This window comes from Tetrahymena thermophila (genome assembly GCF_000189635.1).
Source record: "Tetrahymena thermophila SB210 genomic scaffold scf_8254475, whole genome shotgun sequence".
Taxonomy (NCBI): Eukaryota; Ciliophora; class Oligohymenophorea; order Hymenostomatida; family Tetrahymenidae; genus Tetrahymena; species Tetrahymena thermophila.
This window is the reverse complement of record NW_002476250.1, coordinates 376,274-397,972: the sequence shown is the minus strand read 5'-3', so window position 1 is coordinate 397,972 and position 21,699 is coordinate 376,274. Positions and strand designations below refer to the sequence as shown.

At 23.7% G+C, this 21,699-nt stretch overlaps 7 protein-coding genes across 7 annotated transcripts; 3 read left to right on the top strand and 4 right to left on the bottom strand. All coding sequences in view use genetic code 6, as the record gives it.

Moving 5' to 3' along the window:
- Nucleotides 1-663: 663 nt before the first annotated feature.
- On the top strand, nucleotides 664-4,230 carry TTHERM_00420720 (hypothetical protein; the record flags this gene model as incomplete). Its single annotated transcript, XM_001033327.3, has 10 exons — nucleotides 664-1,184; nucleotides 1,398-1,674; nucleotides 1,730-2,045; nucleotides 2,111-2,412; nucleotides 2,508-3,074; nucleotides 3,132-3,336; nucleotides 3,392-3,609; nucleotides 3,667-3,759; nucleotides 3,810-3,935; nucleotides 3,994-4,230. 10 exons carry the CDS (start codon nucleotides 664-666, stop codon nucleotides 4,228-4,230), a joined length of 2,862 nt encoding a protein of 953 aa, XP_001033327.3.
- Nucleotides 4,231-4,652: 422 nt separating this feature from the next.
- TTHERM_00420710 (sperm-tail PG-rich repeat protein) lies at nucleotides 4,653-7,101 on the bottom strand (the record flags this gene model as incomplete). The annotated part of the gene is made up of 10 exons (XM_001033326.2): nucleotides 4,653-4,769; nucleotides 4,823-5,073; nucleotides 5,132-5,258; nucleotides 5,315-5,407; nucleotides 5,483-5,590; nucleotides 5,643-5,834; nucleotides 5,890-6,228; nucleotides 6,311-6,372; nucleotides 6,433-6,650; nucleotides 6,794-7,101. The coding sequence occupies 10 exons, from the start codon at nucleotides 7,099-7,101 to the stop codon at nucleotides 4,653-4,655; spliced, it is 1,815 nt and encodes a 604-aa protein (XP_001033326.2).
- A 758-nt stretch (nucleotides 7,102-7,859) lies between these two features.
- Nucleotides 7,860-9,537, top strand: TTHERM_000420709 (kinesin motor domain protein, putative; the record flags this gene model as incomplete). Its single annotated transcript, XM_012799368.1, has 2 exons — nucleotides 7,860-8,336; nucleotides 8,389-9,537. The coding sequence occupies exons 1-2, from the start codon at nucleotides 7,911-7,913 to the stop codon at nucleotides 9,535-9,537; spliced, it is 1,575 nt and encodes a 524-aa protein (XP_012654822.1). The 5' UTR covers nucleotides 7,860-7,910.
- A 490-nt stretch (nucleotides 9,538-10,027) lies between these two features.
- Nucleotides 10,028-12,749, top strand: TTHERM_00420700 (kinesin motor catalytic domain protein; the record flags this gene model as incomplete). The annotated part of the gene is made up of 10 exons (XM_001033325.2): nucleotides 10,028-10,485; nucleotides 10,577-10,661; nucleotides 10,739-10,818; nucleotides 10,873-11,178; nucleotides 11,265-11,706; nucleotides 11,774-11,865; nucleotides 11,923-12,073; nucleotides 12,133-12,274; nucleotides 12,332-12,558; nucleotides 12,645-12,749. The coding sequence occupies 10 exons, from the start codon at nucleotides 10,028-10,030 to the stop codon at nucleotides 12,747-12,749; spliced, it is 2,088 nt and encodes a 695-aa protein (XP_001033325.2).
- A 741-nt stretch (nucleotides 12,750-13,490) lies between these two features.
- Nucleotides 13,491-14,774, bottom strand: TTHERM_00420690 (tetratricopeptide repeat protein; the record flags this gene model as incomplete). Its single annotated transcript, XM_001033324.1, has 1 exon — nucleotides 13,491-14,774. The coding sequence occupies one exon, from the start codon at nucleotides 14,772-14,774 to the stop codon at nucleotides 13,491-13,493; it is 1,284 nt and encodes a 427-aa protein (XP_001033324.1).
- Nucleotides 14,775-14,996: 222 nt separating this feature from the next.
- Nucleotides 14,997-17,715, bottom strand: TTHERM_000420689 (glutamyl-tRNA synthetase protein, putative; the record flags this gene model as incomplete). The annotated part of the gene is made up of 2 exons (XM_012799367.1): nucleotides 14,997-16,152; nucleotides 16,772-17,715. The coding sequence occupies 2 exons, from the start codon at nucleotides 17,713-17,715 to the stop codon at nucleotides 14,997-14,999; spliced, it is 2,100 nt and encodes a 699-aa protein (XP_012654821.1).
- Nucleotides 17,716-18,283: 568 nt separating this feature from the next.
- On the bottom strand, nucleotides 18,284-20,794 carry TTHERM_00420680 (glutamyl-tRNA synthetase protein; the record flags this gene model as incomplete). Its single annotated transcript, XM_001033323.3, has 10 exons — nucleotides 18,284-18,331; nucleotides 18,495-18,610; nucleotides 18,664-18,814; nucleotides 18,877-19,031; nucleotides 19,090-19,168; nucleotides 19,221-19,457; nucleotides 19,623-19,883; nucleotides 19,963-20,118; nucleotides 20,183-20,431; nucleotides 20,570-20,794. 10 exons carry the CDS (start codon nucleotides 20,792-20,794, stop codon nucleotides 18,284-18,286), a joined length of 1,677 nt encoding a protein of 558 aa, XP_001033323.2.
- Between the last annotated feature and the right edge of the window lie 905 nt (nucleotides 20,795-21,699).

Genomic DNA, 21,699 nt, shown 5'->3' with positions numbered 1-21,699 from the left:
ATCATTAAATAATTAGAAAACATCATTAAATATAATTGTTCTAGATAATTTTTTAAGATAACTACTCTATTTTCACTATTATTTTCTCATAAAAAAAATAAAAATTTAAATGTTGTTTGTGAATAATTTTTAAAAATAATCCTAACTATCACAATTTAATAAAAATAAATATTTCATGATACTACTTTAAATTAAATTAGAAATTAATATTTTTTACAAATATTCAAAAATTAATTTACAATCTAAGATTAATTATTCTAAAAAGCAAAAATCGTTTTAAAATTATATGGCCTAAACATAATTAAGCAAATAACTGGTCTAAATATTAACTGGGATACAAATTATTTTAATTTAAATTAATTAATATTTTTATATCTAATTATGAAAAATAAAAATTACTATTAGAATTATTGATAAAACCGTTTTTAAGATGAAATAAAAATAATTTTAATATTGCTTAATTTTAAATATAACTTTTATTATAACTATCAAAATAAGTGATTGATTATTTTGTTGCTTCAATATCAATTAATTATTTTTCAGTAGTGCTTTATATTTAAGATTCTTGTTAATAAAAACTGATTTTTCGCTATATTTTTTAAAAGAATAAAAATCTTATTATAAGTTTTAGTATATTTAAAGCCTAATTTAAATATAAAGAGAATGAGCACATTTTAAGCTTCATAGTCATAAGCTTAGATAGTTTAACCGAGCATGTCATTAAATCCTTTATCGAAAACTTAAAAGAAATTAGAAAGGGGATCTTCTATTTTGATGAATGCTACAGCTAGCTCGCTGATTTGGAAAGAAAAGATAAAAATAAATGAAAAAGATATTGAAAAACTTAAAAACTATAACAAAAAAGAATTAAAAAATCTTGATTATTTGATAAGACTTCCTCATGAACATTATGAATTATAAAGGGTTGCAAGTATGAGTGTTGAATAAAAGCTTTTGTATAGCGATTAAAATGATATGAATTTCTATAAAATACCTAATTATGATAAAAAAAGAGCTAAGTAAAGAAATAATACAAATTTTAGGACATAGCATTAAATAAGTGATAAAGCTCTTTTGGGCGAAAGTAAATTGTATCAAGAAATATAGCTTACTCCATATGAAAATCAAATTAGAAATCTACTAAAAAAGAAAGATTAAAAAAATGTTTTACTCCTAGGAGAAATGTAAGCTATTTTCAATACCATTAAATGCATACATTTATTTTAGTTAATCGATACTTCTCCCTATTAATTATAGTTTCTTCTCCTTTTATTACTATGCAAAATATAGCCAAATGAAATTAATTCAATTCAAAAAGTGTTTAATTAGAATGAAGTGAATTAAAACTGATGCTTTTTATTGTTTTTTGTTAATATTTTTAATTAAAAAAAACTAAGTTATAAAAAGCTTGAAGATTCGCTGGACGAAGAAGAATAAAAACTTATAAGCCATTTCAACGATAGGTCTTCTAAGCAAAATGATATTAAACTTGTTGAGGGTCTTGACAACTGGCTCAAAATTTAAAAATCTTAGCAATTAGAGAAAGAAAAGAAAAAAGGAGAGCACAGTAAAACTGGCCCAATAAATACTCCATCCTAGTTTATAAGAAGAGAAACTATAAAACGTATGTCTTTAACTCTCCCTTAAATCATGAAAGAGGATAAACCACAAATAGTATGATTAAAATAAAACTTTTGATCTGATTTAATATTAATAAAATATTAAAAAGGAACTTTCTAAATTTCCATAGTTAGTCGGATTACTTAAAAATGATGTAACTAGTCCTTTTGCTGGAACAAGAAGTAGATAGCAGACTAGGTAGCAAGAAGAATTATAATAAATAGATCATGAAGATGATAACACTTAAAAAAATAGCATGAATACTCCTAAAACATCTGAAGCTCACAAAAGTAGATTTTTTGATGCTCTTCATGATGCTCTCAAAACAATTAATGAAAAGGAGCGTGAAAAAAGTAGCGATCCTAATGTCATTTATGATAAAGATAGAGGACTTAGGAAAACAATTAAGAATTACATGAAAAAAGGTAGTTATTTAATATTCATACTATTATTTATTCAAAAAGCATATTACCATTTTTTACAAAATCAGTACCAGATGTTTCAGAGCAAGGATCTAAAATTAAAGGAGAGTAGGTAACTAATTAGGAATTTACAGCAGAAGGCATGAGGTAAGTAATCGAAGACTTATTCAAGATTGATGATGAAGAAGGAATTTCTAGTGTGATTGATAGAGCTCGTTTTTATGAAAAGTAAGCTGGTCTGATAGAATCACAGTTAATTTAGAAAATTAGGGATACTATTTCTCTTATTAACAATAAGGTTAATACAGCAAGAATTTTACGTTTGGAAAATTATTAACTTCTTCGTAAAATAAACTAAATTAAAAATTTGGTAATTTATTTTTATTGATTTAAGAAATATTTTAATTTGTTTGAGATAAAGTTTGTTTTAAATTAATTTTTATTTTTATATTTTTTATTTTAAAGATTAAATAATTAAATGAAGAATTAAATGAGCAACAAAACAAAGCAAGCAAAAATCCAAATATGGCATAAAGCTTTTTTGACATGTCATCTTCATCTGTGAAAAAGAAATCTCAAAATACAGATACTAACTTAAATTCTCCTTCAACTACTAATTTATAAGCTCCACAGTTTAATTATAATTAATCGACGATAAGTAATCTTGGAAATGATAAAAGTACGAGATAGAATTTAATAGATAATTTAATGACAAATGTTTAGAAGCTGAATGAGCTTGAAGGTGAAATATAAACTCTAAAGAATACTTTGGTTTTATATGATAAGAAAATGAAGGATAATGATAAATAAATTATTTTAATTGAAGACAACATCAATTAAAAAAAGAAAGAATTAAAGTCATTATAAAAAGGAAAAAAGCTCTTTTTGCTTGAACTTCTTAAAAATGGTAAGGATGCTAGAGGAGAAGGACTTTCTTGGATAATCAGAAGCATCTGGAATAGCTAAGAAAAAGTTTTTGACTCATATCTCCCAGATTTCTTAGATTAAAAGGCAAAAGAATACCTTTTGCAGGTATAGATTTTTTAGTTGGATAAAATATATAAAATATCTTATTATAAATTTGAATAGAGGTCACACAAAGAAGATGAGCTTTAAAACATGGTTTCACTTTTAAATATGCAATTAGAGTTATACAAAGCAAATATGATGATAAATGACCACATGAAAGATATTGAAGGTTTAGAAATAGATGAAGATCATTAAGAACAATCTAATATTAATCCATCAATTATGCATGATTCAAGCATAAATCCAAATCAATCAATTTCAGCTGGTATAGATAATTCTAATTTAAACCAATTTAATTAATAGTTATAATACTCTAAAAGGGAATATTTTGAACAAAGGGAATATGTTACCAAATTTAAGTAAGATAGATGTAAAAAGGATTAAATATGAATAATCTTTAAAGAAAAAATAAGAAAAAATTGAAAATATCTAAGATTTAATTTAAGGAATAGAAAGCAACTAGTAAGATATAGTTTAAAGAACACTAAACGAGCTTAATACATCTAAATAAACTTCTAATGATATTATATATTTATAAGTAATTTTAATTTATTAAAATATTTTTAAAATCTATTTTTTGTAAAAAATAAAAAAGACGTAAAAGAAGATTAAGGATGTTGTGAGATAAGCAAGGTAGTAGCAATTAGAGTAGTAATTAATGAAGGATAAAGAAAAGAATGAAAATGAAGTAAATATATTGGAATAATTTAAATTATTCTTAGTTTATTAAATAAATAGAACTTGACTCTTTTAAATGCTAACCAGAGTATAATTAGCCCAACTGAAAATAATAACATCAACAATAATAGTAAACAACAAAATAATAAAATAGTCCTTTATGAAAATAATAGCATAATAAATAAGGTTATTAATTTATTGATTTTTATTTTTATTTGTCTTAATTTTTTAAAAATATATTAAGTATGAAAGTCGTGAAGAGTTCGTTAAGTAATATGAATAGTTATGTAAAAAGATAGAGGAAAAATAAAAGTAAATTAAATTTATGGAAGAAGAGGAGCTTATGAGAATAATAAGAGAATTTGATTATAAGAATTACAGAAAAAGAATGGGTGTGGCTTGTTCAGTTGTTCTGTGTGCTTTGTTTGGGTGCTACAAAGCTGATAAAGAATTAATCCGTCATGGAATGACCAGAAAATGAAAAATTTTCAAATAATATAATCAATTTATTTATTTAATTTGTGTTTATAATTAATTTACTAAATAAGGTAAAAATTTATTTTATTTTAAAATTTATCTACACATATTTGATTTTTATATATTTTATTCACTAAAATTATTTTTAAGTTAAAACATTTAAGAAATGAAAGAATAAATTTGTTAAAAGCTTTGAAATAAATAATTTTAAAATAGCAAATTTTACAAAAAAATACATTAAAAAAATTATATAAAATAATAAAAATTGTATTTTTAAAGCAATTATGAATTTATTATTTGTAATTTTTATTAATGAAAAACTCCTAAATAAATAAACTGAAATTTAGATAAAAATGAAGTTTTTATTTGAGTTGTTAAAGTAAATATTTTTAAATATAATCTAAGAATAATAATAATAATCTGATTTCAAAAATCTGCAAAATGAATGTTAAATGTTCTTTTATTCCATGGATTAGCTGCATTATCGTAGTACTAACCTGGAGAGGGACCTTAATTTTTAAGTTTATAATTGAATCTATCTGCCTATAAAGTTTAAAATTATTAAAAATATATTGATAAAATTCTCAAAAATTTACTTTTGATAGGAAATGTTTATTTTCTTTTTTAAATTTTGTTTCTTCTTTACGCTTTTCTTTAATAACATTTAATTCTTCTTCATCTTCATCTGTTATTTTTTTAGGATCTGGGCCTTTGAATCTTACATCACTAGTGTTAAAACCTAAATTAGGAACTTTAATTTTAATGTCAGGATCATCAGGTTCTTAGTTTACTTTTTTCTCAATATCATAATAATTTAGCTTATAAGACCCAACAGGAGGTTTTTAATCTACATATTTTATAAATAAATAAATAAAAAATTGTAAAAGACTATAATCAAATTTAACCTTTTTAGTTTTTAAATATAGCTCTTTAAGATGAGGATTTGAATACTGATGTGGGTAGTTAAGCTTCTAATTCATCAAACTTTTACTGTGTAGCAATATCAATATAAGCTCCAGGACCCGGCTATTCCTAAAATTCATTGAATAATATTTTAATTAAACGATTTCTAAATAATTTTTAGTTACATCAACAACATTAGCATTTTTAAATCTTCTTTCAGTAGAACCAAAGTTACCTCTATATCCTTTTTGGATTTTTTAAATGAGTTTATCTTCTAACTAATAAAAATTTTAAAAAAATTTATTTAGATAAAGCTATTTATAAAACAAATTTTAGTTAAAATTGAGTATTACATTTATACGAGGTTCATAAGCACCAGGACCAGGTTTAACCTCTTCAATTTTTTTAATTTGGAATCTAGTATCTGAAGACAAGAAAGGTGGATTTCTTACTTTAACTTCCTGTTATGTATTTATAAATGTTTAAGAAAGATCATAAATTATCTAAAATTACATGAGGATTTTTTCCTATTATTCCTGCAACTGCAGGATTGTATTCACCAGGACCGATAGGGTTAGAGAAGTTGCTTTATGTAAATCTTTTGGATAGAGAACCAAAATTTCCAGCTGAGTGAGAGTGAGTATTATTAGCCTTCATGAAAGAAGAGTTTTCGAAATTGTAATGTCCAGGTCCTGGGACAGCATCCTAGAAAATTAAATAAATTTTTCAATAAAAATATCAATATTAATAATAGCTTTACTTCAATATATTCTTCTTCACTATCTGAATCCTCTTCATTTAAAGGAATATTTTTGTTACTTTGCTAACTCATAGCCATGCGCTACTTTACTATTTAACTGGCAACTGCTCCTTTTCTATTTTCAATTTATCTAAGAGTTTTGGAAGCAAAGCCAGGACTTTATTTCATTTTATATAAGGGCAGTCCCTAAGTTTAAACATCATAAGAACCTGGGCCAACTGTTAAAGTACTTTTTGATAGAGGGTTTTGCATTCTAGCAGCTTATAATTTATGCCAAGGTACTCCTTTTAATTTTTATTATTCTATGAAAGTCTTCTGATCATAATGGCCTGGACCTACCTAGTATTATTGGTGAAAATAAAAATATTTACATACTCATTTTAAAATATTTAGTCGTAAATTATAAGTATTTGATTTTTACTGAATCTTTTTGAGTTCCTAAATATTAATGGCCCGGAATCTTGTTGAGAGCTAAATCATTATCTAAATAGTAGATAAATAAAATTTAGTTTGAATTAGATAATTATTATTTTAATGGATTACTTTCAGTTTCTGTATATCCAAAAGTGTGTTGCTTTGAAGGTATAGAAGGAGTACTTTAATATCTATTCATTTTCATTAACTTGTCAATAATATTTTATTTTTAATAATTTTAAAATTAGCTCTATCCTTTTTCTAACATTTTCTTAAGTTGATCTTCTTACTCGTATTAGCCTGGACCAGGTAATTATTCCTTAGCCTTTACTTCATTATTTTAAAATCTAAAATAATTAAAAAAATGTTTGAATATTTTTATTTCCATTAAATCTCATTTATTAAATATCAAATATTTTATTAATATCAATAAACAACATAAAATTGTTTTTGAAAGTAAACAAGGAGAGCAAAATCAGATTTTTTTTACCTTTTTGTTTGTGATTTAAAATTAGCTTGAGGTTTTGGCACTTCAACTATTTTGATATCATCGTTTGCTGAAGAAACAACTACTTTTTCATTCAAATTTGATTTTTCAATTTGATACTGACCAGGACCAGGAAAGAGTTCAACATCTTTATTTTTTTTACCACTTCTATCTTCTTTTGTATTAAAAGGGGCATAAGCCTTCTAAATAGTATACTATTAATGCTACACATAAGAACCTGGGCCTATTAATTGATTAGTGGTTGTCCTAATGTGTGAAGCTTTTTTTTCAGATCTAAATACAAATGCCATTTAACAAAAATTCTTGAAATATATATGAAGGGATGCAAACTATATGTCTTAAGTTTTAAGCGGATGTTTTCAATAATGTTTATGCTTATATTTTAAAGTCTCCTTAATTCAAACTAATTAATGTTAATTTTAAATATGGTTATTTTATTTTATTGTTTCTTAGATTTAAAAAAACAAACAAATTAATATTTCTTTCCTTATAACTTAATTTCTAAAGGCGAAATATTATTTATCATTATAAAGCTTAATATTAATAATCACTATCAAAGCGTTTTACATTTAATTGAAACCTTTTTTATTTATCTAGTAAGCTTTAAAATATTAATAGCATTAATAATTAATTTAAATAATGACTAATTTATTTATTATACTAAATGAAAGTTATTATTCTAATTCTTAGCGATAAATGTTTTAGAAAATTGATCTACCAAAAATGAAAATTTTGATAAAATTTCAATAGATTCCTTCATTATTTTGGTATATTAAAATAAAGAAAAAACAATTTAAAAACAAAATAAAAAATCATTCGTTCTGTCTTTAGGCTTGATAATAAAATGACTTGAAAAATAGAAATAGTTTTATTTTAAACTTTTATCAAGAGTTAAGAGTTTATGCTAATTAATAGCAAAGCAGGCTTTATTAAATCAGTTAATAGTTAAGATTTTTTTATTTTGAGAAAATAGGAAAAAAGAGATTAGATGATAGAATATAGATATAATTTAGATATGTGATTTTTATTTTTGATTGTTATTTTTCTAAAATTAATTAACTAAATAAATAAACAAAAGTAAACTATAAAAAAGGTAAAAATGAGCATAGATGCACCATTTAAAAACAAACTAAAGTTAAAAAAACCATTTTCTATATATAATATACATTTAGGTAAAACTATAGACATTAATGCTCCAAAGGGTTCCTTTTACCACATGAATTTTAACAAATACTAATCATTTACGTTTGAAATAATAAATACCTACCCTAATTAAGATTTCTTTTTTGGCCATTTAGTTATAGATGAGAAAATTCTTTTTTTTAACCTAGAGGGTAATTGTAGTGTAGTCAAAAAAGGGAAAGGATATGAAAATCAACTAATCTTAGCGATTAGGAGAAATGACTAAGGCATAATTAGCATTCATTAAGTTTAAAATGATAGAATTATTAACACCATTACTTGGAATAATTAAAAATTCAAATTTGATAAAACTACTCAACCAAGTTTTGAGTGGTACTTCTTGGTATTTTGATTATTTTTTAATTTATGAATTTAAGATTACATTTATAAAATAGCAAAAGTAGACAACTGAGTTAGAGAATAAAGCTATTATAGTGACTAGCTTAAAAAACATTAATTATGCAATTTCTAGCAAGCCTGGATAAAGATTTGTAGAATTAGAGATTTTTAACATGTATAATAAACAAGACTATGCTTTTAAAGCAAAAATTCAAGATTAATAAAAATATTTCTACTGTTTAGAACAATTAAATGGCGAGAATTGTATGACTGCAACAAATAAAATTGTTTAAAACTAACCTTTCTAAAAAGAGCTTTCGGAATGGACAATCATTAAAAATGTTGCAAAAGAGGAATATTTCTTTTTATCTATGAAGGTATTTAATTATTTAACTAATATCCCTGAACCTGCAGGATTATAACTAGATGCAGCGAATTTTATTTCTGGTAATCAGTCTTTTAAGATAGAAGATTACAGTTAGAGGAATAAAAATAATGATTACATATAAGCAAGTGAAGAAAATATTGAAGAGGAAAATCATATTGACTAAAGGCATAACATAAATTAAATGAATAATAAATAAGAATACAGATTTAAATCCTCTAATAGCTCAAACCATCAAGCTAATTCTATGTTAAATTAATCTTATTTGGCATAACAAGGAAAGAATACATTAGAGAATAATTCTTTATAGTTATAATAAAACTAAATATCATAAAGTCTTTCATCTCAATAATAAAAATTTGGATCTATACTACATTCTGTTGATGCATTCAAATCAGGTTAGTAACAACCTCAAGAATAAAATTAAATCAAAAATTAATTTTAAAAGGTTGTAATACTAAACTAAGGGTCAAAGTAATACTTAAAATTAAATAACTATGAAGTAATTGAAACAAATGATTAAAAATCGGCAACAAAATTTTAGCTTGTACCAATAAATTCAAGCAATGAATATTATATATAATTATTTGACGATAACAAAAAAATTCTGGGATCACACTAAGATATACCTGTAACACCTATTAAGATACTTGATAAAAGTAGCTACTCATAAGAAAAATTCTAAATGATTAGTGATAATTAATCATGTTGCGTTTTCAAATAAAAAAATTCTTATTTTTAGATAATTGGTGGCAAATTGTTCAAATCAGAATTAAAACAAAATAATTATAATAAATTTATAATACAATAATACTACTGAAAAACATTCATTTTTAAAAAAATTTTATTCATAAATTAATTAATGTTATCTACATTATTAAATTTATTAAAATTTTATGTTTAAAATAAAAAAAATGATTTTATTTAATATTTTTAATTTTATAAACTACTGTATTACCTCCTTCAAAACCATTCAATTTTTTGCATTTTATATTTTTTTGCAAATTTTATTTAAAAAAAACTGAATCCCTCAAATACATGATTGATTTTTTTAAAGAGGGGTTATGGTAATTAAAATTTTATCTTATTCTTAATTAATTGTTGATTGATAAAAAGTTGAAATCTACTGCTTATTTGCTTTACAGTTTTAATTTAGATTAAAGTTTGCATTCTTTTTTATTAATAACTTTTTTTTAAAGGCATTTTATTGTTTATAATTTTACTTATAAACAAAAAGTTGTTTAAAATTTTAAATATTGTTTGATTAGGTATAAAAATTATATAATCAACTATTTATTTCCTTATCAGTTATGAAATAGTCTTAATCAGTAAAAGGAAAAAACTTAAAAAGCTAATCTTAACAGGGATTAGCCAAAAATTAATCTCCAGAAAAAAGAGTCAAGTAGTAAAATAGCGTTAACCCATAGTTTTAGTAGCAGCAGTTATAGTAGTAGCAACAATTATAATATAACTTGCAGTAATAGCAATAGCAATTATAGTAATAATTGTCTTAGTAATAAATGAATCCTTAATAGCAAATTATTCAAAGCCAGATAAATGGCTAGCCAAATCCTTATGAAGCTCCTTCTACACACTACTCTTTTAAGTCAAATAACAATACAAATACTAATATCAGCTATGAAGAATATACGGGAGGTGAAAGTGTTAAAGTAGCATTAAGAGTAAGGCCCATGAATAACTTAGAAAGGTCTCGAGGCGATGAATATTGTGTAAAGTGCAGTGGAGATTCAATTTAATTAAATTTAAAGTAGATTCATTACCTTATTTTATAGAATATTTTCCATATTATTTATTTATTGTCTTTAGGTTTTATAATTACAATTTATTTTTTTAATTAGGGGATAATAGAAAAATTATAAATTTAACTATGTTTTAGATGAAAATACATCACAAAGTGAATGCTTTTTGAATTGCAATGTTGGAGTAATTAGATGATATAAAATATATAAAAATTAGCCGAGGTTATAATTTATAAAGGCTCCTTTTTAAATTAATTATAGGAATTGCTTGAAAGCGCATTAGATGGATATTCTGCAACAATTTTTGCTTATGGACAAACAGGATCAGGAAAAACATACACGTTGAAATTTTATTAGCTAAATAGCAATTTATTTTTAAGATGATTATAAAATAGAATGGCTGGTGTTGAAGAAAAATTAGGAAGAGAAGTTTATATATCTGATGAAACAGAAGGTATTATCCCAAGAGCTGTCAGATATTTGTGGTAGGCAATGGCATAGAGAGAAGAATAATTTTATGTAAAAGCAAGTTTTACTGAAATTTATAATGAATAAATTAGAGATTTGCTTAATCCTGCATCGGGAATCCTTCATTGTCGTTGGAATGTTAAAAATGGTTTTTTCGTTGAGGATTTAATGATTGTAGAGTGTACTAATGTTGATGATATGATTGCTGTGCTTCATGAAGGAATGAAAAATAGGTATTTATTTTTATATTTACACAATTTAAATATCCAGATATTATATTATGTTTATTTGAGTTGCTAAATCGAATTTACTTTCATAGAAAAACAGGTGCTCATGAACTTAACAAAGATTCTAGTAGATCTCATTCTATTTTAACAGTTTATCTTATTTCTGAATTAGTCAGTGGAGAATAAACTATGAAGCGTTATGGTAAACTTTCTTTTGTTGACTTAGCAGGAAGTGAAAGACTTAAAGAGTCTAAATCACATGGAGATATGATTAAAGAAACAGGAAATATCAATAAATCATTATTCACTTTAGGCAAAGTTATCTAATCATTATCAGATAAGAAAGCTAAAATGCCTTATGTTCCTTATAGAGATTCTAAACTAACCATGCTTTTGATGGATAGTTTGGGAGGTACTGCTAAGGCACTTATGATTGCATGTATTTCACCGTCAGGAGTTTATTATGATGAAACATTATCTACAATGAATTACGCTGCTCGTACAATGAATATAAAAAATAAGCCTGTAGTTTAAGTAAGAATTCATTATTTTAAACTTTAAAAATATATTTATTTATTTATTTACTTATAAAAAAACAAAGATGGATCAAAAAGATTAAATTATTTACAATCTATAAAGAGAAATAGATTTGTTAAGAATGGAAAATAAATATCTTAGAGAATAGCTTCAACGGTAAACTTTTTTTATAGTAAAACTTGAAATAATTTTTAATTTACTTTTAAATTTAAGTGTAAGTAATGGTTTACCAATAGAAGTACCTGATTTTTTGAGTCCCTCACAAAAACCTAAAAACTTACCTCCTTTAACAAAGAATCCTAAAATGTCTACATCAAGACCAATATCTAACGATGGTTAGCAAATGGAAATACCAATTAATAAAGTAATTTAATTATTTAAATCTAGTGAGTAAATAATTTAAATAAAAATGTATTTAAATAGATTGTGTAGGAGTATTAGTTCGAATTAAATAGAATTAAAAATGAAAATGAAGAACTTCGCAATGCAAGGGAAGTTGCTGAAAAAAATTATCATGTTGTAATGAACAATAATAATGCTTTACAAATTAAATTAGAGAACATAGGTATTTCATTTAATTAGTTGATTAAAATAATTATTTCAATTCAAATAAATAAATTAGAGAGAGTTTTCATTGGTAACCCAGCAAATAAGGGTGATATAAATAAAGAAAAGATGAGCGAAGAATACATGGCCTCTGCTTTGATGTTAGAAAATACAGAACTTAAAAAGAGGATTACAGAATTAGAATAAAAAAACATAGAATTATCTAGCATAATTAAAAAGAACCTTAATGGAGCTACAAACTCCTCACCAGAAGATTTATGGGAAATGATGCAAATAAAATAAGTATTTTAATTCATTAGATATTATTTAGCATTTTTTTAAAGCTTTTCAAAATCTTTTTAGCATAAACACTTATCTTTTAATAACAGTAAAATCAATAGCTTCAATAAAGAGTTGAGTTTCTATAAGCTAGAGAAAAGGATTTACTTAATGATTTGATGAGATTATAAAAAGAATCTAACCGTAAATATTGAAAAATAAAAAAATTTTAATCCAAAAAGTGATCTCAAACAAATATCTTACTTAGAATTTCATTATCCAATCAATGACTAAAGAAAAGAAATATAATTCTGATTCTAGACATTTTAGGCAAATGAATGCTAATTAGTAGTTTGTAACTTGGTGAGTTAATAAATTTGCTCTCAATTAATTCAAAAAAAGTGCTTTAAAATTTTTAGATACATTTATAAATTATAATAAAATATTAATACAATAAATAAATATTTATTTTAACCATTTATATTTAGTTCTAATTAGATTTTGTAATTAATTATCTATTTTTTGAACTAAGCCTTTACTAACACTTATTTAATATTATACTTTAAACTACTTTCCACTAAACTGAAATTTGATTGAAAATATTATTTTTAAATTTTATTAAAGCAATCTTTAAAATTAAATAAAAACTGAGTTTTTAAAATTTTGTTTAATTCAAAATTAAAGAAATCATTTTTCCAACAATTTTTAGACAAAAAGTGAGTTTTATGGAAATAAAAAGTATTATAATTAAGTTCATAAAAGCTATAAAATAATATGCATTTAACTTTTTTCTTCATATTTTTAATTAAAATACAATTAACTATATACATATTTAAATAAATTATCATTTATTTATCAAAGGGATTTTATAATTCTTTTTATTATTATTAAAACAATTAAAACAAATATTTATTATATTCATTTTATTATTATTAAAATAATAAAACAAATAAATTTCATTTTTTATTCTAATTTGATTTATTTTAGGCACTTATCAGTTATTTTAACTTTTCGTATTGCTCCTTGACTGTATTATCAAATGGATTTATTTATAGAGAGAGCTAGAAATATAAATCGGATTCTTTGTAATTTTTTAGCTCTTAATAACATAAAGCTATAGCTTGAAATGTTTCCGAATTATATGGGTCTAATAGAAGCTCATTTTTATAGACTTAGATGCATTTATCATATTTTTATAGTTAAAAGTAGCATTTAGCTAGTCTTATAAAGGAAGTTTTGCAAGAAGGTTTAATTCTTATAATTTTTTCATAATATTCGATAGCAGCTTGATAGTCTTACCTTTTTTCAAAATAAATATTTGCTATCTTTGATAAAGGATCTGCATTATTTGGATTAATATCAAACGCCTTTTTATACTGCTCAATAGCATCTTTTGATTTAAACAGAGTTTCATATATTTATCCCATCTCCATATATATCTAAACATTCTTTAAAGGGTCTTTCTTATTGTATTATAAATATAAGTTCAAATTAAATAGAGATTCATCATACTTTTCTAAATGCCTATGGAGAATCATAGCAATTGCTGCATATGAATCAATAAAATACTTATCAAGAGCTAAACATAGCTCAAAATTACTTATTGCTTCTGTAAATTTTTCTAATTTCCAGTTAGTCATCCCTATTTTATAACAAGCAGATATTGCATTTTTATCATTTTCAAGCACTTAGAAATACATTTCAAGAGCCTTTTCAAACTCCTCTTTCATGTAAAAAATATCACCTTAGATAATTTTAGCTGCCTTATTTGATGGATCTATATCTAAGAGCTAATTAATGTATTATTCAGTTTTATCATAATCCTTCTAAATGAAACAAGTATTGCATAAATTTTAAAGTAAACCTACTTTTCTTTTGGGATATTCTTTTGATTTCTTATCATTCTCTATAAGCTGCTCATACTTATCAAAATAGTCAAATGCTAACTCATATTCATTTAGTTGAGCGTATATAGTACCTAAGTTAATATAGCATTCAAGATTGAGCTGATTGATACTCAAACAATAAATAAACGACTATTTGCTCTTTTCATAATCTCCTAAATTCATGTAGCATTTACCAAGATACAAATATACTATTTCTTTTTTTGTTACATATATGTTAGCAAGTTTCTCGCATTCCTATATGCATAGCTTATAAGAACCCTGTTTATATAAGGATTTAATATTATTTTCGAGCTATTCTATTTAGTTTTTCTTTTTGAAAATAGGATTTATCATACGTTTGATCAATATCAATTTTAATTAATTTAAAAATAAAAAACAAAATAAATATCTTTTATTGTTAATAAACTGAAACAAAACAAATAATGGTGGTATTCACAAATACACTAAGCTTAATATTTGATTTATAAATAAATATTTGAGTTAATTATGATAGATATAAAGAGATAATAAATAAATAGATTTGGGTGGAGGGAGATTAAGAGCTTAGACTTTAAATCACTTTGTTTATCTTTTATTTTTGTTGTAAACATTCAAGTTATCTTTTTTCAACTTTTGGTTTCCTTTACGAAGGTAGTAAAGATTGTATATAATGAAAAAGATAACACTCACAGCATTATAAATAAATGAGAAAGTGAAAATGTTCAAAGAAAAGTTTTCTTTTAGCTAAAATTCTTTTTAAAACTGATGGTTGTATATAGAAAAGAAGATCATTATGATATAAATACTGATATATTCTATTGAAATCAGAATATAATTTGAAAGATACCACAATTCCTTTCTTTTTGAGAAGGTAACAATATCTTTATTTAAAGTGAAAATGTTTAGCTCTGAAGGACAAAGAATGAATTAAAAGCGTGCAATAATTTTTTCTTTGGTGAGCTTTTCAAATGAGTCAGAAGTAAGCAATTAGTTCATATTCATAATCTAAAAATAATCGTCAAATCCAAAGCCACTATTAAAAATAAGACTTACTTAGCGATAGCTTTTAGTATGATTTTAGTAAGAAAATATCACTTTATAAATAGAAAAAATGTAAAATATCCTTGGTAGCAGAATCATAGGTAGCAAATATTAAGAATAAGAGCTATCAGCTATCATCATGTAAAGACTAAAGAAATAGAAATAGTATCTCAAAAAAAAGCTCCAAATTTATAAAAATTAAAATAAAATTAGCGAAAATTTGTTTTTTTATATTTCTTGACTCAATATGTAAGTGATATTTAGAGTAAATTCTTTAAAGGCTTTCTGTTCCTAATTACGTGATCTATAATTTTTTTTTATTTCAAGTATTCTATTTGTTGCAAGTGTTGAAGAATTTTTTTTTTGATATCTATAATAGTTCAAAGATTTATTCATTTGATATTAGTTATTAACTGGTAGCTAAGCATTTTGCTCTTTTATTTATTTATTCTTATCTATAGATAATGGGAGTTACAATTGTGTTAAGCATTAAAGTGTTCTCCTATTATCTAAGTAGTTTGAAGTCGTTCTTAGCTATGGAACATTACTATTTTTTTCTTTATTTTACTTTTTAGAAACTTTTTAATAAGATTAATCAAATCCTAAAATACTGCTGCTGTTATCATCTTTAAGATAACTCTAATTTAGTTTATTAGAAATATCGATACTATCCACTGTACTTTGAAATGTCCTATAATTATAATAAAAAATGGATTTATATTATTAAACTCTTGAATTATTAATTTGAAATTCATTTCTTGAGATTGAATAATTTTAAATTATGTAATCTTTGAAAGATTTTCATAAAACTTTCTCAATATCAAAAATTAATAAACTAGAAAGGATGTTTGAGAATATGAAATTTTTTTTGTTTTAGTTCTTTTAAATAAAAAAGTGTAGTTCCAAATAAATTTTTTAAGTAAAGTAAAATTATTTCTACTATTGAATTGGGATTTTAAAGATATGTCATTCAAAAAATTGTATATTTATTTCAACTTCTCTAATTAAGATTGCTTTAAATTATAAGGCTTGGTAAAATTAAAATAAACTAAATCAGTATTCGTCAAATTAGATACTGAGAATAAAAATGTTTAAATATTAACAAAACATAATATCACTCTTTAAAGTAAATGCAAAAAAAAATCTAAAATATCTACTAACTTTAAAAGTAGAAAATAAGTAAAAATATCAATTTAAAAAGCTCTGAATTAGTTAAAAATATGTAAACTTAATCTATTAAAAAGTAATGAATTTCTTTTATATTTTTTTTCTAATAATTATAAAAGTTCAAATTAATTTTATAAAATTACATATTTCCATTGTTAAATTAGTTGATACAAGAAGATCTGCATAGAATTTGTTTATTTTATTATTTATCATCTAAGCCTCCTTAGTTTTCATTTGTTGGTATCACTTTTGAAAACATTCTGCTTTAAATTGAAGAAGAGAAATTGGAATAAGTCTCTTCTTCTATTTAATGTAAGTCTTCTTATTACTTTTAATCAGTTGAAACTATTTTCACAATCTGCATTATATTAAACTTATCTTTATAACTATTATCTAATGAAGATGATTTTCTCCTTTACTTACTAGATTACTCAATACTTTGAGCTCTGCTATCTCTTGTGTTTTTCTATTGGCTATTAAGACTGAATTCAAATTCTTGATTATTATATAAATCAGCTGCTGTAACCTTTTATTCTGTACTACTTTGTGGTAACTTTTTTAAGTTCGGACTTGTCAGAACACTTTTGGATTTTTTCGAAATATTACTAAAAAATTCTTATTTTATGCGTTCATAATGAATATCTGGTGAACCTGATTGAGCTGTAACAAAACTTTCATCAGAATCGCTTGAAGAATAATTTGAATCTTTATCATATTCCTACTAATCTTAACTATTTTTTTTAGATGATTTCTATTGATAGCCTCCTACGCTACTAAAATTATCTCCATAATTCCCAAACTAGGATTATGCATCTTGAAACTAGTCATCAGAGAAAATACTTGATTGATAGGATTAGTTTCCAGTACTAGAAGGTTTTAAGCTTGTACTACTACCACCTACTTTTTGGAATGTCATCGATTCTAGAGCAGTAACTTTTCTTTTTGTATGCAACAAAGCGACTGATAGTCTCTATTTTTTTTCACTAATGGGTGTGGTTGGATAAACTCCAACATTTTAAAGCTCTAACCCATATTAATTTTGATTATATATGGCATCATCTTACTATTTTAGAAAATTTATTTGCATAGTTATTATTTAACTCTTACTTAAAATATTTATATGAATATTTGATCAATATATAATTTTTGATTGTAAAGAAATTATATTTACTTATTAATGAATTCAATAATTAGTTAGCGAAGCAATTTAGAATCTATTTATTGATTTATTTATCTTGATTTTATTTCTTATAAAAAGAGATTATTTATCATATAAGTATTATAAAAACAAAAAGAAAAATAATTAACAAAATAATAATGATTTTTGTCACTAATTTCAGTTTTTGTTACAATATGTAAATGTTAGAATCATAAATTAAATTGGATTCAAAAAGTTTACAGATAATATCAAAGTATTTTTAATAAAAAATTAAAAAACCTTAAAAGCAACTAATTTTCAGTAACAAAAAATATACTATTCATTATAATTTATCTACTTACATTTTCAATCAATTTTATTGTATGTAAACAATAATTATATTGATTTTTGGATTTATTTTCAAATTAAAAACAAATCTCCATAAAAATAAAATAAATATTATTTATTTTACATATTAGAAAGTTTTGATGGTAGATATACATACATACACATACGTTCAAAAGTTTAATAAAGTATGGGATTTAAGAAAATTTTATTTAATTATCTAACTTAAAATAAAAAAAACATATAACATATTTTAGATATTTTATTTGATGGTTTAAATAGTTTTTTTTGTTTCTTCTTGTTCTTATTTGTATTATGCTGATCACTTACCCTAATATTTCAATTAATAAATTTATTTTTGCTTTTTAAATTTTGTATCTTACGACAGGCTTAGTTTTTCCATCAGGAACATAAATTAATTCAGGAACCTTATTACCATCTATTTCATGGATTTTATCAACCTTGTAGTATCCTCTTCTTTCAAGTTAGATGTATTAGTCTAAATATATGTAAAAAATTTTTAATTTAAACAATTTTAATGAAAATATTTACGTAGCTTAACATCCTTAAGAGCAGTTTCACCAATAGCATCAGTAACGTACTTAGTTACTTCGTTTAATTATTTTTCGAAAGGCATTTCCTTTTCTTCCAATAATTTCTTTTCTCTGAGTAAATGATCATATTCAACTAAAATTAGTTTAACCTTTATTAATTTTTATTAAAATTTAATTAAAAAATATATTTAAAAAAATATTATTTTTATACAGTATCAACGTCTGCAATCCAGTTAAGCTTGACAGTCTTCTTAAAGTCCTTGTTATCAGGAAGGAATTCAGCCTTAACAGCAACAGGTCCAGCTTCAGGCTTAACAACTTCTAAGATCTTGAAGTTACCCCACTTCATGAAAGTAACGATTTAATCTAAATATAATAAATAAATTATTATTTTAATGTTAACTAATATATTTATTTATTTTACCTTTTTCAAGAGCAGCAGCATCTTCGTAATCAATCAAAAGCTTACTGGATTAGAAAATAACTTTCTTACCAAGATCTTCCTAATATTTTTAAATTACTTTTAGACCAAGATTTATTTTTATTAAAAATTACCTTAGGATGAAGAGGAGTTTCAACAGGTTCTACGTGACCAGCAGGAACATTAGTAACTTCAACGGTGGAAAGATTTTTAGAAGAAAGAGCTGAGAATCTTCCAGATAAAGGATCGATGATAGACTTGTTGATTGACCATATCTTATCCCATTCCATCAAATTGGTATTCTTAGAAGGACCTTAGGCTAACATAAATTCAGTCAAAGCTTCAACAGTCAAACCCTTTCTGATGATACCCTATATTAAATTTTATAAGTTGATTATTCATTATTTTTATAAAAAATTCATAAATAAATGTAAAATAAAAAACATTTAGAGTATTTTATAAAGAAAATTTAAATATTATCTAAAAAATATTTTCTTTGCATAATTAATAAAGGATTGCCCAAAATAAAAATTTACCTTGACAGTAGGGAAACGAGGATCATCCCATCCTTCAACTACTTTCTTATCAACAAATTCTTAGAGTTTTCTCTTAGAAAGTAAAGTGTATTATAAATTTAATCTACTAAATTCAAAAATGGTAACAGGTCTAACTTTACAAGCTTAGAGGACCCAGTTATATTAGGGAATTCTATCAGAGTATTCGTTACTTCTCATAGCATGAGTAACTCCTTCTTTGCTATCAACAAGAGGACAACAGAAATCATAAGTAGGATAACACTTTTTAAATAAAATACATAAAAATTATTTATTTTTATATAAATATAAATATATATATATTTCTGTATTTATTGTTTACTCTGTACTTGGTTCCAGTACGGTGGTGAGGCTTAACGTTGACTCTGAATAAAACAGGGTCTCTCAAAGAGCCATTTGGACTCTTCATATCGATTTTTGCACGCAAACAGTAGTCATCAGCATTTTTAACTTCTTCGACTCCATCAACGGGTCCTTACTAATAAATGAATAATTAAGAATTTTTAAAATGAGCTCCATGAAATATTAATTTAATCTATTACGCACATAGCTCTGAAAATCTTGAGATTTTCTTCAGGGGTAGTACTACGGTAGGCATTTTCTACCATCTTTAATCTTTCATCTCTCATTTAATCAACAGGAGTAGGATCACAATAAGCCTTACCTTCTTTGATTAATTCTTCAGCTTTTTCGATCAAATAGTCGAAATAGTCAGAAGTGTGAGTGATATCACCATGCCATTTTACGCCTAAAGTCTTTAAATCTTCAATAATTGAGTTAACATATTCATCCTAATTATATAAATAGTTTAGATTTAAAATAATATTTACTAATTTAAAATAATCAGCAAATTTTAAATTTTCCTTCTAATATAACCTAAATTATTGTGCTTTCCTGCTAATCCTAATTAAAATTATTGTTTAATTTACCTTTTCCTTTTCAACATTGGTATCATCGATTCTGAAGATCATTTTACCCTTGTAAATTTATGAATAATGATAATTGATCAAGGCAGCCTTAGCGTGACCAATATGCAAGTAACCAGAAGGCTCAGGAGGAAAACGAGTAACGACTTCTCCTTCCTTTGCTCCCTTAAGGACGTTCTTATACTTCTTATATTCTTCTTCTAGATTAAAACCTTTTGAGTGTTGCATCTTTTTTAATTTTTTTTTTTTTTGCGAAATTTAATTTAATAAAGTTTTTATATTTTAAAAAACAAATAGATTTACTAGAAAGTCATATATACATATATTTATATGCTTAATTAATTAATTAATAATTATTTATTTACTTATTAATGTGGATACTAATATTTATATATTATTTCAAATCAAAATATCTTTTTTAGAACAATTTTCTTTTTATCTTTCTTAATTTTCCTGGACTATAAAACTTTATACACACTAAAAATCACTATATTATAATAAAAAAAGTATGATATAAACCTATGTATCAATCACCGACATTAATCATATAATAGTATATTCCATAGTATCACTTTTTCTACTCTTATCTTATAATGATTTAAATTATTTTTATAAAATATAGAATTAATATTAGAAATAAACATAATTTTTACTTTCAAATGATTAAATGATAATATAATCAATAGTCTCTAAGCTTTTTTATTGCTGTTATGAAAAAATAGTTTTTAGTATTAACTATTATCAGTTTTTTTGATAAATCACGATAATATTATAATAATTCTTCCATAAATATATTATCAACTTGATTTATTTCTTATTTAGATTGACAAAATATAACCAATTGTAATTTCAAGTAGAAGCTTTAACAATTATTTTTTCTACTATTATACAAATATAATTAACCAGAATTCATAAACTATCTTTATCATATAATAAAAAATATATTAAACCCAAAGATATATTAAAACTTACTTTCTAAAGTAAAACATTTAAAATAAAATGTAATACTGTAATTCTTCTATACCTTATTCCTCGATTCTAACAAACGCTTACATAAAAACGTGTTGAATATAAAAAATCACAAAAAATAGCCTTACTCATATTATAGTACACTAATATAGAGAATTTACGAT